A 14414-nucleotide genomic window follows, 5' to 3' on the forward strand; every position below is an offset into this window, starting at 1 on the left:
TGTTAAACACTGCTTTTTAGCAGGTGAATCACTGGTTTCCAGTAGTTTTATGGGTCTTAGTGCATCAGGGGGAATTTTCCACTGGCAGAGGCTTCCCCAGGGGCGGGAGTGGGTACAAAAGCTGTACTGAAAGAGAACTCACACGTGCTTGAGCAAATATTCAGTGCACTGCACCATGACGATGCCATCGAAGGGGGAATGTTCACACACGGTGCCGCAGACTCCATCTCTTCCTACCACAAACTGAACGAGGAAAAGAACAGGTGCAAGATATACAGGGAATAAATCATGTTCTGGCTAAATTACTCATGATGGAAACCTAACTAACAAACATGTTATTGTTCTCCTGTGGTTTTCTTATTGCTCATATCAGGATCTTCCTTGCCTTATAGGTCAGTGGGTGACTTACAGGCCTATCACAGGAGATTTTCTTGTCCCATGAAAGGCATTGCATTGAATCCCTTTCATGCTGCTATTTCGGACTGAGACCTGTGAGAATGTGAATTTTAGCAATTCCTATGGGAGTCTGAAAATTTGATTTAGCGTGTGCTTTATGGTACAGAAAACCCATCAATAGAAAGACAGGCCAGGGTTCTCCTTCCACATTTGGGAGCAATGCAACATCTAGATCTGGGAAATCCATGAGGCCCCATTTTATTACAAAGCTCATCCTTATTTGGTAGCTTTGTCATAGCTTGTTTTAAAGCTTTTTTTTAAATCGAGGTGCTTTCTTCATTTCCCTCTTACTTGTCTTCCTTCTTTATTTCATTGTGTACATGTGGCATAGCTGGTGATAAACTGCTGCACTCTGATTCTGTGATACACTCTTACAGTTGGTTATTTCTGCATCTCAGACAAAAGCAGATGTCTAGGACAATACTGCAGCTTGTCTCACATGTTTCCTGTCCTTTTTCTGGATTTTGCCCCACACTTCTTTTGAAGTATATTTGACTGGACTTCTCTCCCTCAGCTCGCTCTGTGCATTTGTGTCACACACATGCATCCTGCCTTCCTGCTTTCCATGAGGTTTTCACAGAGTGTGTGTGCATGATGCAAAAGGTTCACCTGAACATTTTCTGATGCCTTACTGCAAAGGTGAAGAAGAATATGGAGAGAAAGAACAAGTTCTACTGTGAGAATGGCTTCCTACATAATCTGTGTATGCATGAAAAAAAATGGAATCTTATTTCCCTAAGAATTTCTCTTCACTTTTAAACTGCTGGCCTGAATACATCTGGACAGATGAAGCTCTCCCATATACTATGCAATTTTATTTTCTTTCTGCTACCTTATGATAGTAAACAAAAAGAAATCTTGTTTACTCTCATCTGCTTGAAACATGTCAACAAGAGACCCTGCAAATAACAGGATTCTAACTAAAGACAAATGATTTCTTCTTCAAAAATGCAGCACTGGAGTCTGCTAATAACGTCATTTGCAGTGGCACAAATCAGGAATGGCTACTGAAATGTATTTTCACTGGGGTAAGTCAGTGGAAGTGAAATTATTTTAGGGGTTTCTCTTTTCATGTTACTGTTCTTAGATATGGCAAGAGCAACAAGCATTACGCAAGCCATGTATCAGTCAGGGGTTTTTTCAATTTTTCATGAGGTGTCAACATTGTTGACAGTTGGAGATTAATACATTGCTTCACCCTGGGTCTGTTGCAAAGTGTGAAAATAACAGTGAGACATTTTCAAATATGACAATCAAAATCTGACTGGGAAAAAGGTTGGAGATGTCAATACTTCCACGAAAGTCTCAACAAGGATGTCATTAAATGAGTAAACAGTCTGTTAAGTGAGGACTTAAACACATGCTAAATTGTGCTATTTCTAGGATGTCAGGAAAACCTGTAAGAAGAGAAAACAGAGGAAAAATATCATGCTTTTCTTTTTCGCTCTGGGATGCTAGGCCAGCATTTTTATTTCATTTGACTGAGTGTAATAAAATTGCATTCTCCTTTCATTTTTATATCAGATGTCTACCTACCTACCCCTATGTCTGTGTATCTGTCTTACCCCCTCAAGTGCAAAGGGCAGCTTCAGAAAACGTGGAAGTGCATTTGTGTTGGAGAATGCCCTGACTCTGCCAGCAAGGCAGTCAGTCTGCCTCCCCTGCCCTGCAAGGAACAGCCTTGCTCACACCAACCCTGCCTGGCCAGATGCTGACACCACCTCCCCCTCTTGACTCTAAGTGGTCCCTACCACAAGGCAACGGGAGTCCTTTGCCATGTGCAATTAACATCGTGGTGCACTGTAAGGTTTTTACCTGCATAGGTTTGTCATACCAGCGATTGGCCCCGTTTCTATGGTAGCCTCCTCCGTGCAGCAGTTGCAATGCCATGTTTGTGTCATTGAGTTCCACCCCACTGGGGCTGTCCAGGCACACCAGGCATATGCACCGTTCAATCATGTCAAGGGAGTCCCGGTTAGTAGAGTCTGGGGATAAAAGAGGGAAATGTTCACATCCTCTTACCTCTAAGTGCAGGACTGGCTGGGGAGCCCTGCTGCCTTGGACAGCATCGGAGATCTGCAGTGAGCTGGTGTTTGCAGAGCTCTCTCCACAGCAGATCATCTCAGTGCAAGGAAACATTATACCAAGGCATTAATTCACGTGTTAACTTTTGTAATATCTCTGTGTATCTTTCGTATGATTCAATAATATCCACTTTCTTTCTCTGCCTTTCATTTCCTGAAGTAATTATATTACAAAATGGATCTATTTTACTCTTAAAGCCAGCAATGCTTACTTATTTTATATATAACAGTTACAGAGAGGACAGGTGGAAAATAGAAAATTTCAGAGCTCACGCTATTGCTGCAGTATTCTGCTCTGGAACAGCAGGGCTTGTACTGGTTTTGTGCTGTTCTCCCACTGAAACCCTACAGCAGGGCTCATATTGTTTTTGTGTTATTGTATTAAAACCCTCTACTCTCTCCTGTCCCTGGTCATTAGGTTATATTGCCTACATCACATGAGGAAAATATCTGTGGATGAGGTTGTGAGGTTTAGTTTTTGAACATGATTTTGCCAAAGCCATGGGTTGCCACGTTCCACTTCCCTCCTGTCACTAGTGTACTGCTGAATAAAATGGGCTTTTTCTGGATCTCTTTCTGTTTATTTTCCCTATCCTTGCTTATAGAGTTGGACTACTGAGACTATTTTTACCTTGTCCTCAGCGTGTTCCTCCTTATTCGTGGTGTATTTATGTGGATTTTTTTTCTCAGATTCTTTATCTAACTCAAATATTATTATGAAGTTTAAGGGTTTGTTTGCATCTGAGGACCAGTTTGAAGCATAGGAATTTTCTGATTGTGAGCACTTAATACAGCTCTTAATTGAAAGGATAAAAGTGTGGAACATATAACAAAAACTTGTTTTATTTAAAAGCATATAACATTATTAATTGCTGTTAAATGGTTGTTAACAAGATCAAAGAAAAAAGGGCTTTTGAATGCCAGCTTAGAATTCCTTCCATTCTTAACAGATCAGCTTTCATTTACTGATTTTTCTAAATTTTGCTGTAAATGATTTTTGTTTCAGGATGTTCTTAACTAGAGATGAATTTCAGATTGATCAAAACTTCTTTCAAGTCTGTGCTGAGTTCAACAAGTCTGTGCTCAATTCAGGAGATGATTTCAGCTGAAAGAATGGAAAAATATTTTAAATTAATTCTGATTTGCATTTGAAATACGTGGAGCCATTTCAATATGTGCATGTTTTTAAGGTTTGCACACGTGGAAAGTAGATTGATCCTCTGAAAGAACAGCATTTTTCAAAGCAAGAAAAAATGCACCTTCCTAGAAGGAGTAATGTAGGTTAGTGAGGAGCTAGAAAAATAACAGGTGCTTGTTATCATCCAGGTTCATTCTCTAGATTCTTTGTAGTAAAAAAGAGCTCAAATATGCAAGAAATTTAAAAGGTGTCAGGAGAAGGAGAAGCAAAGTGATAGCAGTGACTGAGAAGGGAGAGGGGGAGCCGAGGCCTTTTGCAGGTTATGGTAAGGTACTGTCTATTGCTGTTTGGCAGCTCCTGTGAGGGAACATTAGCAGCCATGGGACCAAGTGGCAGGGATGGTCAGCCTGACTCCTTGCAGGCTGCGTGGGGACCTGGTGGAGTGCTGATTGTTGTCTTCCCTTGCCCACAGAAGCAGAGTCCTAGGGAAGGCACCTGGAGTGCCTGCCAGCTCCTGCAAACACTTGAGCCAGGAGATTGCATGTGATGGGGCATGTTGAGGTTTCTGTCAATGATCACCCTACATGTGAAACACTGGTGTCCGTATGGAGTGTCTTCAAAAGCATTCATAAACTTCATAAGGAAGAAGACGTGTCCCTGTCCTCTTGACTGTAAAGCTCTTTCGGTATCTCCCATTGCAGGACTGTCTGTAATTGTAGAATTTTTTTCATTGATGGTCTGGGTATGTTGCTGCAAAGGCTGAAGAGATCCTTGTGAATGGAAGTTGCCTGGTATACATCAGCTTCTGGTGTTTGCAGACAGGCACCTTCAAGGAAAAACTGCTTGGATAGTGATTTACAAACTGTTCCCAGCTTGCTCAGCATTCTGCTTTACGTTGTTTGATAGGTTTATATATATTTCATTGTGGCTGCTACCCACACGTCTTTGACAGATACGAAGCCCTTATCTGACATATGGCTTCAGGGTATCTGGAGTGTAGGTATTAGAGTGAATAAAATTAAGCTCTGCTAGAAACAGAAAAGTAGGGGAAAGATGGCCTTACAGAAGGAAACAGACATGTCTAGAGAGCTGATCAAACACTGAAAAAATTATCCTCTGAAGCAGGCAATAAATTGCACAAGAACTCAGGAACCATGACAAGAGCCGAAACAGAGAAGTGTGAGAACAAGCCTAAGGGCCTGCAAGACTTTTCTTGTCCTTCTGCCGTTCTAATGCGCAGTTGCATTGAATTGGCCACTCAGCTGTTGGTTAGTTGGGTTTTTTGGTTTTAGTTTTAAAAAGGAAAAGACAGTAATGAATCAAATTCAGATACAGTATGCATGGGACTGCAGCCCTTATAGCAGTAAGAATTCACTCCTTTACTTAGGAAGGGTGAGTTGGTTCTGCATCCTGAAGACAGTTACAATACTGACCGTGTTTATAAATCAGTGATAGCTGGGATTATTATGATATCTTTGAAATCTTCTCACCTAGAAGACCTATCATCCATTTTCAGGTCTGTGCAGCCCCATGGATATATCTCCTTCACAGCCTCTGTAAAGCACTGTATAGGACTTCTCAGTCTCAAAGCATCCTCTCTTGCCCTGCCCAGAACAGAACAGCTGTGGAGTGACCCCTTTCACTTCACATTGCTTCACAGGTTTTCTCTTCCTCTGTTAGTTATGCAGGGCTGTTCATGATCTTGTATCCATGTGTAACAGCAATGCATTCACCTATATAGAGGAGCTGTGCTAATATCAGTGGTCCAGAATGGGATTCCTACTTAGATTAGAGGAGGCTCTGTGTGGTGCTATGTGGTGATATTTGCTAGTGCAGAATTTCGTTTTTTTTCAGCTCCATAACTGAGTTGGTTTGCTTCCTGATTAAAATGAATATTTTGGCAAATGCCAGGCCATCTAAAACCACTTTAGAGATGGTTCTACTAGTTTTTGTTGATTTTTTTTTTTTTTATTCTGATGGTTTAAAAGATGATTTTGTGGCAGGTTTCAAGGCATTCACTGTTTTATTTAAAAGCATGACATGCAAACAAATAATTAGGTGTTTACCTCAATTTTCATTAAAATAAGGAAGGAAGAGAAGGGGAAGGGCTAAAGATGAGACTGGTGTTACGTTAATATTGCTGAAATAATGGCCAGGACTCTGTCTGGGTGTGTTTATCTATACTAAGTTTTTATAAGCACAGATAACACTTGAACAAGTGAAGGGAGATCTTTCTTGGGATGGTAAACATACTTTGAGACTATTGGCAACTCTTCTATATTCCAGGGCATTGGTAAAACAGCAATATTTTCTGTAGCATTGCTGAACTGGAGATAAAGAGATGAGTTAACGGTATCTTCAGGAGGGAAAAGTGAATACTTCAGACATGTAAAATGGCAAAAAGAGGGTGTTTCCTTCACTTAGCTTCTCGGTAAAATACATTAGGTATGATGTAATGAAGATCACTAACCCCACCCTTTATTTTCTACTGTTTCAAAGTTTGACATTCAAATCCAGAATCTGAGACAACTAAATGCTTCCTGTTGGAAGAGAGAGAGAACTGTCCCCAGATAATAACTGGTGTCTTTCCTAGATACTTACTTAAGATTTGATTGCATCTGCTATGGTACCTTCTCCATTGGCTAGAGTGAGTACACAGCTAGATTCAATAGGTGCTTAATTTGTAGATGCCTTTTTTAGATAAGATCAAAAATGTCTGACGGTTGCCAAAAGCTAAGAGAATGCCTCATTCCTACTGGTACAAAATGGATATGAAGAAAGAGACAAATCACAAAATCTGATGTAATGTAATTTATGCGATGAAAAACAGAGAATGGAGTGAGAGTTTTTACATGGCATTAGCACATAAACATACACAGCCAAAGGGTCAAGCCGTATCTGCTGCTCCCCTGGTAACACACATCTGAACACTTACACATATTGAGTTTCCTGCTGCTGCAAAAATTCAGCAGGAATGTTGCACATTGAGTCCTATATTTGCTGTGACGTTCACTTCCAGCAAAGAAAGGCAGTGATGGTGAGGAGGAAGAGGAGGAAGATGATGAGGAAGAGAAAGCTGGGGTTGTGGCTGCTAACCTTTCATAAGGATCGTCCTGGCCTCTGCCCACTCTGTTCTTCCATCTGTTGTCAGCAGGCCAATTGGAGGCAGCATTTCCTCTTCGTTCTCTGCCATTTTGGCTATCTTTTGTAACTGAGTGAAAAGATCTCCCTCACTGAGACGACGGAAATTAATGACAACATCCAAAACAAAAAACTGCAAAAAAATGACAGAAGTCAGAAAAACAGTCAGGCCCTTTGTGGTCCAACATTTTGCTGTTGCCTGAGTAGGTGTTGAGATGCTGAAGTCCTGCCTGGAGAGCCAGGCCTGGAGGCAGTGGAGCACAAAACCGCTGGGGACTGGCCCAGGGCTCACCCCTCCTGTGTTTTAACACCAATGTTATACCAGTTGCTACAGAAGACTTCCATTGTGTATTGGACTCAAATAAAAATATGCCATTTGAATAAGCTTAAAAAAACCTGAAGAGGTAAAACCAGAAAATATGGAAATAATTTTCATGGTACTATTTGTTTAAAAATAACCTAGACAATTGAGAGAACTTCCTATTGGGGTGAAGAATGGGACTTCCTGGAAAAGGGACTACTGGAATCTACCCCTTCATTCCAAGAGGGCCTGCAGGCATGACTCCAGTACTGCAAATAGTCAGGCTGGGCTATAAGATACTCTGCCCAGCTGATATACTCTGCTGCTCACTGGCAATTACTGGTTGGGGCAGATTCACTGTAATGCTTCAGTATTTCTGTGTGCACCTGTGCTGACTTCTTCAGGCACAGCTTAGGCCCCCCTACAGGGTGTATATGCCATGCACATATATATCATGGTGATATATATGTCATTATATTGTGTGCCAATACTTGACTGCCAAGAGAAGCGCATTTCCAGCAAATGCACTCTAAGCAGATACTTTTTCTCTGCGGTTTCATCTCTGTGTATTAAACATTTTTGTTTGAAAGAGAGAGCAAATGAATTCTGCCACATTCCTACTTTCTGCATCGCTGTTCTTGGAACATAATGTGGGCCAGGGACAAAAATGCTGCAGAAGCATCTTTTGGAAATATTGACCGCAAATGCTTGGTAAGAAGTGAGCTCACACGTAGCATGCTAATTGCATTTCTGAACAGAGATTAGATTAGGCTCTTCTGGAGTGAATTTAAGCAAATTAAGAAATATAGAAAGGTAAAAAAAAAGAAACTCTTTTACCTGATTGTTACAAGCAACAATGATGTGCTCTGGTTCTGGCATTACATTGCTTTTCTGGGCCACAAGGGTATCTTTGGTAGGTCCTGGAAGGCGATAGGAAGAAAAGAGTCCATAGTATTGCTTCATACAGAGAGGATGACCAGACAGCTGTCCACGAGAAAAATCAGCAGGTAAAGCATGGCTGTAGAAAGAGAAGGAGAAAAACAAAGCAAGAGGAAAAGAGGGGAGAGAGAGACAGAAGGGAAAAGAAATCTAATCTGTCCTTTGTTCTGTTACAATTAGATCAGGTATAACACAAATTGAATAATAAAATGAGATTACAGTATAAGGGAAATAGATGAATTCCCATACCAAAGTTAAATACATCATTCCTGGCAGCTTCATGCATATTCATTAAGCAATTGCATTATCATCTAGTGGCAATGGAAAGAATAGCAGGTCACAAGCAGCTTTGGAATGCGCGTAGGAAGCCTGCCTAGATGGGATTCCGGAAATTTGGCAGGACAGAAGTCAGCAGAACAGCTGAAAAAGAAGTAGCACCTTGAAGAAAGGTACTGATGAAATTCCCTGCAAATCACAGTGGCTCTGTGCTGTGCAGAGTTGTTAGAGAGCATGTGAGAGGACCTTGCTTGATGAACAGGAATCACTTGGGCAATACGGAGGGAATTTCTGTTTTCCACAGATCCTTGATTTTGTGCTATTCTTACTTAGACCTATGGGGTAATATGCACTGAAAACCTATTCCTTTTTGATTGGAAGGCATTTGAAAACTACTTCTAAAAGGCTTCTTTAGTGGCCATAAAAAAAAAAAGGGGATATCACAATTATGATTATGCTTTGTAAAATACCCCACTGATGCTGCAGCAGGAAATAATGGTTCTGTTGGTTGGGAGAGGCTGCAAAGACCACAGGAGGAAGATGATCTTGTGGTGCAGAGGCTTTCCCTCAGAAAAAGAGGACTAAACTTCCAGTTTGCAGAGAGGGGCAAAGGCAAAGAAGCTAGCAAGGAGGGTTACTGTCATACAGCTGATAAGGGGTAATGTCTTATGCTAGTTTATCTTGTTTAACCGTGTCTTTAGAACTGTTGGAGTTCTGAACCAGGGGTATGAACTTTAGTTCCCAGTTTTCAAACTTTCTGTATCGCTTATTTCCTCATAAAGGTGCTTAATATTTTTGTTCCTTATCAGCAAAACAGGGTTAGTGGTGTTCTCCCACATTTTGCATAATGCAGAAATCCCCTTATACTTAACAACACTTTGAAGAGAATCTATCATAATAGAAAATAGTGGGATAGCATGGTAGATTATATAGAAGACAATCTGTACTTATAGCATTAAGAAAGGTGTTATTAACTCCAACTGATGGCACCAGAAAATCTTGTACTGATTTATATGTCTGTGTAAGATCCTACAACTATTTTATGTTAGCAAGGTAGCCTTTGTTTGAAATACTTAGTCCTGACAAAACTGCATGGAATATCTGCACAGTTAAAGCTAAACACTTGGGTTTGGGCTTAAATATTGTACATCTCTATGTGGGATGATCCAAAAGAAGACAGCAGTACACTTGCTGGTACAAGTTCTTAACAACAAGGAACTGAAAATGTTACAATTATGGTGTCCTCATAGTTACACAGAGACAAGCAAGCAGTAATAACAAATGAGGATATGGTAGTGAGGATTTCAGTGGCTCTTGATTTAAGACAAGCAAATCTGATCACAGGAGTCTTTGGCTCTAGAGTAGTGAGGTCAAAACAAGAAGAATTTAAATTATCCTTTGTTTGAAAATGTGGTTCCTTTATCTCATCTCAGATGCTGTCATATAAAGATGCAACTCCAGCAGTATCCAATAGTAGTTCACAGCACACCAGTGCTGGTGTATGCAGTTGCAAGGCATATCTTGGACTAAAGCACATGTTCTTAAATAAGTAGCTCTTCTATACTTTCTGAGTAGCTGTCAGACGTTTGAAGTGAAACATCAAACAGTTTATTTCTTTCTTTTATCTTATTCATAGATGACAGGAACTTTATTGTTTGAATTCCTCATCCAAATAAGAATTGGTTAAAGCATATTATTTGTTCTCTACTATGGTGTGGTCTCTGCTGTGCTTGGCTGTCCACTGTTCCTATTCTTCAGGGAGCAGTGGTTCCAGCAGTAAACTTGGAACATACTAAGTGAGGCTAAGAATTGCTATGTAAATATTATGAGTTACTTCATACATGACTTGAAGAATCTTGTATTTCCCCAGTATTTATATACAGAAAGTAACAATTGGATAAGTAACTTACTTTGACTAGCTACTGAGCCAGCCTGTCTGTGGTGAGGCTTCCTTCCCCTAAATGTGTTATTTCTCTGTGGGGAGGGAGGATTGGTGTTCTAAATGCAGAGGGTGCCAGCAAAGGTGTGCAGGCTTTGTACCTACACTGCTGGTGCTCTTTGGGTGTGGAGAGCACAGACTTCCTCTGGTGTTCTCGGTAACTCTGTCAGACAGATTGTGCCTGTCCTTTTGGGTTGCACTGTGCCTGCTAGACTGATGACTACCAGCCATCAAAAAGGATCCCTCTTCAACCTGTTACATTGCAGTAAAAAGGCATAAAGTGCATAAAAAATTGCCGAAGCCCTTCCCTGAAGCATGCTGGAACCCCAGCCCTTCCAAGTGATGGAGGAGTGCAATACAGCCCAATTATGTATTGAGAGCACCTTTGAATCAGAAGCCCTGTGGGTACTCAAGCAGCAGCTCTCCTTCCAAGCTACTTACGTGTCCAGTAAAGCTTTGTAGTCTTGCACTCCTGAAATGAGATTAGCGGCAAACCTGCAAGTGGCAGATAGAAGTGACATCAGTCTTTTGTCATTGGGCAACACTGGGCTGTTTCTGAGAGACAGAGGAGTGATTGATGACACAGCATAAGGGGAGAAAGTCTTTTGGCTTGGCAAGAAGAGTTCCCTGCCCCCACACAAAACCTAAATTAATTCATGACAAGAGAAATATGAAATCCTAGAGACAGTCCCTTCAAATGGTTAAACAGACCACAGGAGGAAGCCTGAAAGCATTTATTTAGAGAATGGGAGCAGAGGCTGAATATTTAATAGAATCCTTTACATGGGTTTCAATATCAATACTCATAAGCTGTCCAATTTATTAGAGTACTTCCTGTCCTAAGCAGATATTCTTTTTGCAGAGCTGAGGACAGGTGTATTATTTCCTGACATTGTCCATTTGCGCTGTGTCAGAATGGAAGGCTCTGAGAAAAATATTTCCTTGTTAAAGCACGTGCATTAGAAAATGCAAAGTGGAGGTTTTTTGAAAGCTCTGTGCACAATAAATTTAGCCAGTAATGAATGGAAGCATTTATAGTTATGTTTAAACTAAAGTAAAAAGATGCATTAGCTGTCTACACAAAATGTTAAAATAATGCATATTGGTTTCAAGGTTCTGGCTGTTTTATAATAGCATAAATTCACATGCAGTTAATTATTTCAGTAATGAGCAGCTAGAGAGTGCTAAAAGCAAAGAGGAAAATTGCACTATATGAAGGTAGATTTGGTTCGTTTTGCTGTTTTAAAAGGAGGAAACGTTTTGGCAAAGGCTGAAGAATGGAATCCTGTTTTAAGGGTGTCTGGAGAGGTATATTCTGTGCTTGGCTACGTGCTTACCTTTTCTCTTTTTAAATGATAGTAATTGCCCACAGTAGCTCAAAGGAGAAGGATCAGTTCAGGGCTGGGAATTATGAGCCAGAAGGAAGCAGTGTTCTTGGGGAAAAATGATTTCTGAATTCTTATTCTTAGATCCCCTGTGTTTCTGGTGCCCTTTTGGGCGTCTGAAAGGGATAATGTAATGCCAACGTGGCCTTTTCAGTTTGCAGGGAGGCTACGAGTCATAGTGATGGCATGTTAAATATTATTTTCCTTCAAACTATATGGCAGAAATTAGTATTTATTTTTTTCCTCACAAAGTGGTTTACTTGGATTACATACAATAAAAAGCTTTGCAAATATTCCTTAAAAATATAAATCTCATGGCATTTTTTTCATGCAATAAATGTAACAGTAATGACATTTTCCTTTCTGAACATTAGTATGAGTAACCCCAGAAACACTGCCCTCAGTCAGCAGGCCTAGTAGGAAATCATTTAATGGCTACAGCCCTTATTTTTTAATGAAAGTTGATTGTCTTTTTGCAAAAGCAGTACATTTAAAATATCCTTTCATTTAGCAAAAGCTGCAAAGTCGTAGTACATTACCTCAGCTGGTCATTTACATCCTTGAAATACTGACGAGCAAAGATAATTGCTGGGCTGGAATTGACTGGAAGAGCTAGCCGGTTGTTGAGGTACATGTCATCCAGCCAGTAGTTAAACACCTAAGGGAAGGGGACACAAAATCTTAAAGCTACAAAACAGCACGTGGAAAGGCAGCCCGGGGGTGAGGGGACAGTGCTTGGTGCTCGTGGTGTCAGGCATGGGCTCTGATTAATGGAGCTGCTGAGCATTTTCAGCCTGAGCTCCACGACCTCAGCTCAGCTGCAGTCAGCCGCAATTCCATAATCCTATTTTTCAATCAATGGCAATTTACAGTGTGTTCCATTAAGAAGTAAACAAGCTCCCTATCGTGGTGCTTTGGGTATTTCGTTGTTTGCTTCTCTCTACAACCAAAAAATGCTTGAGTACAACATGTTAACTCTTGCATAGTGATTAGGAGATGTTTAAGAGATGGGACAGAGTTTTACTGGTGATAGCTTTTCTCAAGGGGCTTCAAATATTTGTCAATGATGCCAAGATGCTCTACTGATACTGTCCTGTAGCAAGACAGAGCAGGAAAAGAATTTCCCAAGCCTGATGGTTTGGTCCTGCAGATACTGGCATGTGGATCAGGCCCCTGGAGAATTCTTTCTGTGTCCACTGACACAAATACAGATTGCTGGTGCTTGACCCAGACACATTTACTAAATTTCTAACCATTTTTATTGAAAACACAGATGTACAGTAACTGCATTCATTTATGTCTGAGCAAAGATTGAAGAATCATTATTTGGAAAATGGAGGCTTTCATAAAATGATCAAATGGTCTTTCTGAGTGGGCAGGCTTTGCATATGGTAACTATAAACAACAACGAAATTATGCAAAAATAATTACAAATGCATGCATCAGTTGAAAAAGTTTTCCTCTGAGATATTTCATTGCTGTTAGAACAGATGCTTCCCCTACAATCTCTGGAGTCTTCAGGAGAACATACTAGAACTATACTCCTGGCAAGTTAAATTCTGAATAAAACAATTTCTGATTTATCTTAAGAATCAGGTATTTCATTTTAATAACCAGTATTTAAAATTGACATATTTTCAGAAAATGTTTACATATCCTTCCTCTGTAGTTTTCATGCTATAAGTGGTTAAATGAGCAGCTGTTTCGTGGAACACTGTTTGCTATCAGGAACATTAAATGATGGTTATCTTAGACACCAAAGCCATGAAGTTCTATGATCAAAGTAACAAAACAAGATTGGGCAGCATTTCATTCAGAAGCGAAGCACTGTATTAAAAATAAAAGCACTGCCAGTACTGTAGCCTTTTTTCTCTGATTATAGCAGCAGTTTGATGGAGTTTTCTTGTGCGTCACACAACTGAAAAGTACAGGGAGAACCACAATTCACTGACATGAGTAGCAAGCCTGCAGGATTTCACTGATCCATGAAACCATTTTCCTTGCTGGGATGGAAAGACTTCAATAAAGTTCTTGTTTTCAGCTGCCACACAGTTAATGCAGGTAGGGTGAACTGTAACTTTGTGGAGTGATAAAATCTACTTCAGCTACGGCTTATTTAATTTTCCTGTCTTGGGAAGTAGAAAGCTGGACTTTTTAAAAGGCTGAGGTCTCAGCATGGTCTATGTGATAGATATACATGTATACATGTATGTGTATATTTGACAAAGTAAATACTTCAGGGTAAATACATTGGTATAGTGTCACAGTGAATGGCAAATAATAGTTCAGTTTTAAGAGAGTAATTCCTATCCTGAAGTATTCCATTCCAGAACAATTTGAGTGGATCAGAACTTTGGGTAGATGTGTATGCAAGGCACTTTTTATAGCCCTATCAGAAAGCATTTTTCATTTCAATAAAAAAATCTAAATCCTGTTATTAAAGGGAAAGGAAGAAATTACGTCCAAAACTGATGTAATATAGTGCTTCCTACAGGTCTTGCTGACACCTCTGTGCATGTACCTGAGGTGAATGAATGTCCTCATTGATGCCAACAAACTGTTGATCTGAAAACATAATAATGATACAGATTTTGACATAATTTGAAAAATCTAGCCTAGTATGTTGGAAATATTCATTCCCCTTGTCAGAATCTGATGTGACCCCTGTTTGCATTGACCAGCTGAAAGAAAACAGTGATTCCATATAGAAAAACAGAAAGAGCTTGTAAACGAGCATCATTCAACACAGCAATTA

General features: G+C 40.1%; 1 protein-coding gene across 2 annotated transcripts in view; it reads right to left on the reverse strand.

The window, feature by feature from the left end:
• The window catches only part of CHAT (choline O-acetyltransferase), a 32175-nt gene that overhangs the window by 12444 nt on the left and 5317 nt on the right, over positions 1-14414 (reverse strand). For both annotated transcript variants that reach the window (XM_017807205.1, XM_017807206.1), the window contains exons 4-9: positions 12199-12317; positions 10716-10769; positions 7958-8138; positions 6775-6952; positions 2272-2441; positions 143-243 (exon numbers count right to left, since the gene is read on the reverse strand). In XM_017807205.1, coding sequence (XP_017662694.1) covers positions 143-243; positions 2272-2441; positions 6775-6952; positions 7958-8138; positions 10716-10769; positions 12199-12317 — 803 coding nt within the window. The remainder of the gene's footprint in view (positions 1-142; positions 244-2271; positions 2442-6774; positions 6953-7957; positions 8139-10715; positions 10770-12198; positions 12318-14414) is intronic.

Source organism: Lepidothrix coronata, unplaced genomic scaffold (genome assembly GCF_001604755.1).
Source record: "Lepidothrix coronata isolate B3197 unplaced genomic scaffold, Lepidothrix_coronata-1.0 Scaffold17, whole genome shotgun sequence".
NCBI lineage: Eukaryota > Metazoa > Chordata > Aves > Passeriformes > Pipridae > Lepidothrix > Lepidothrix coronata.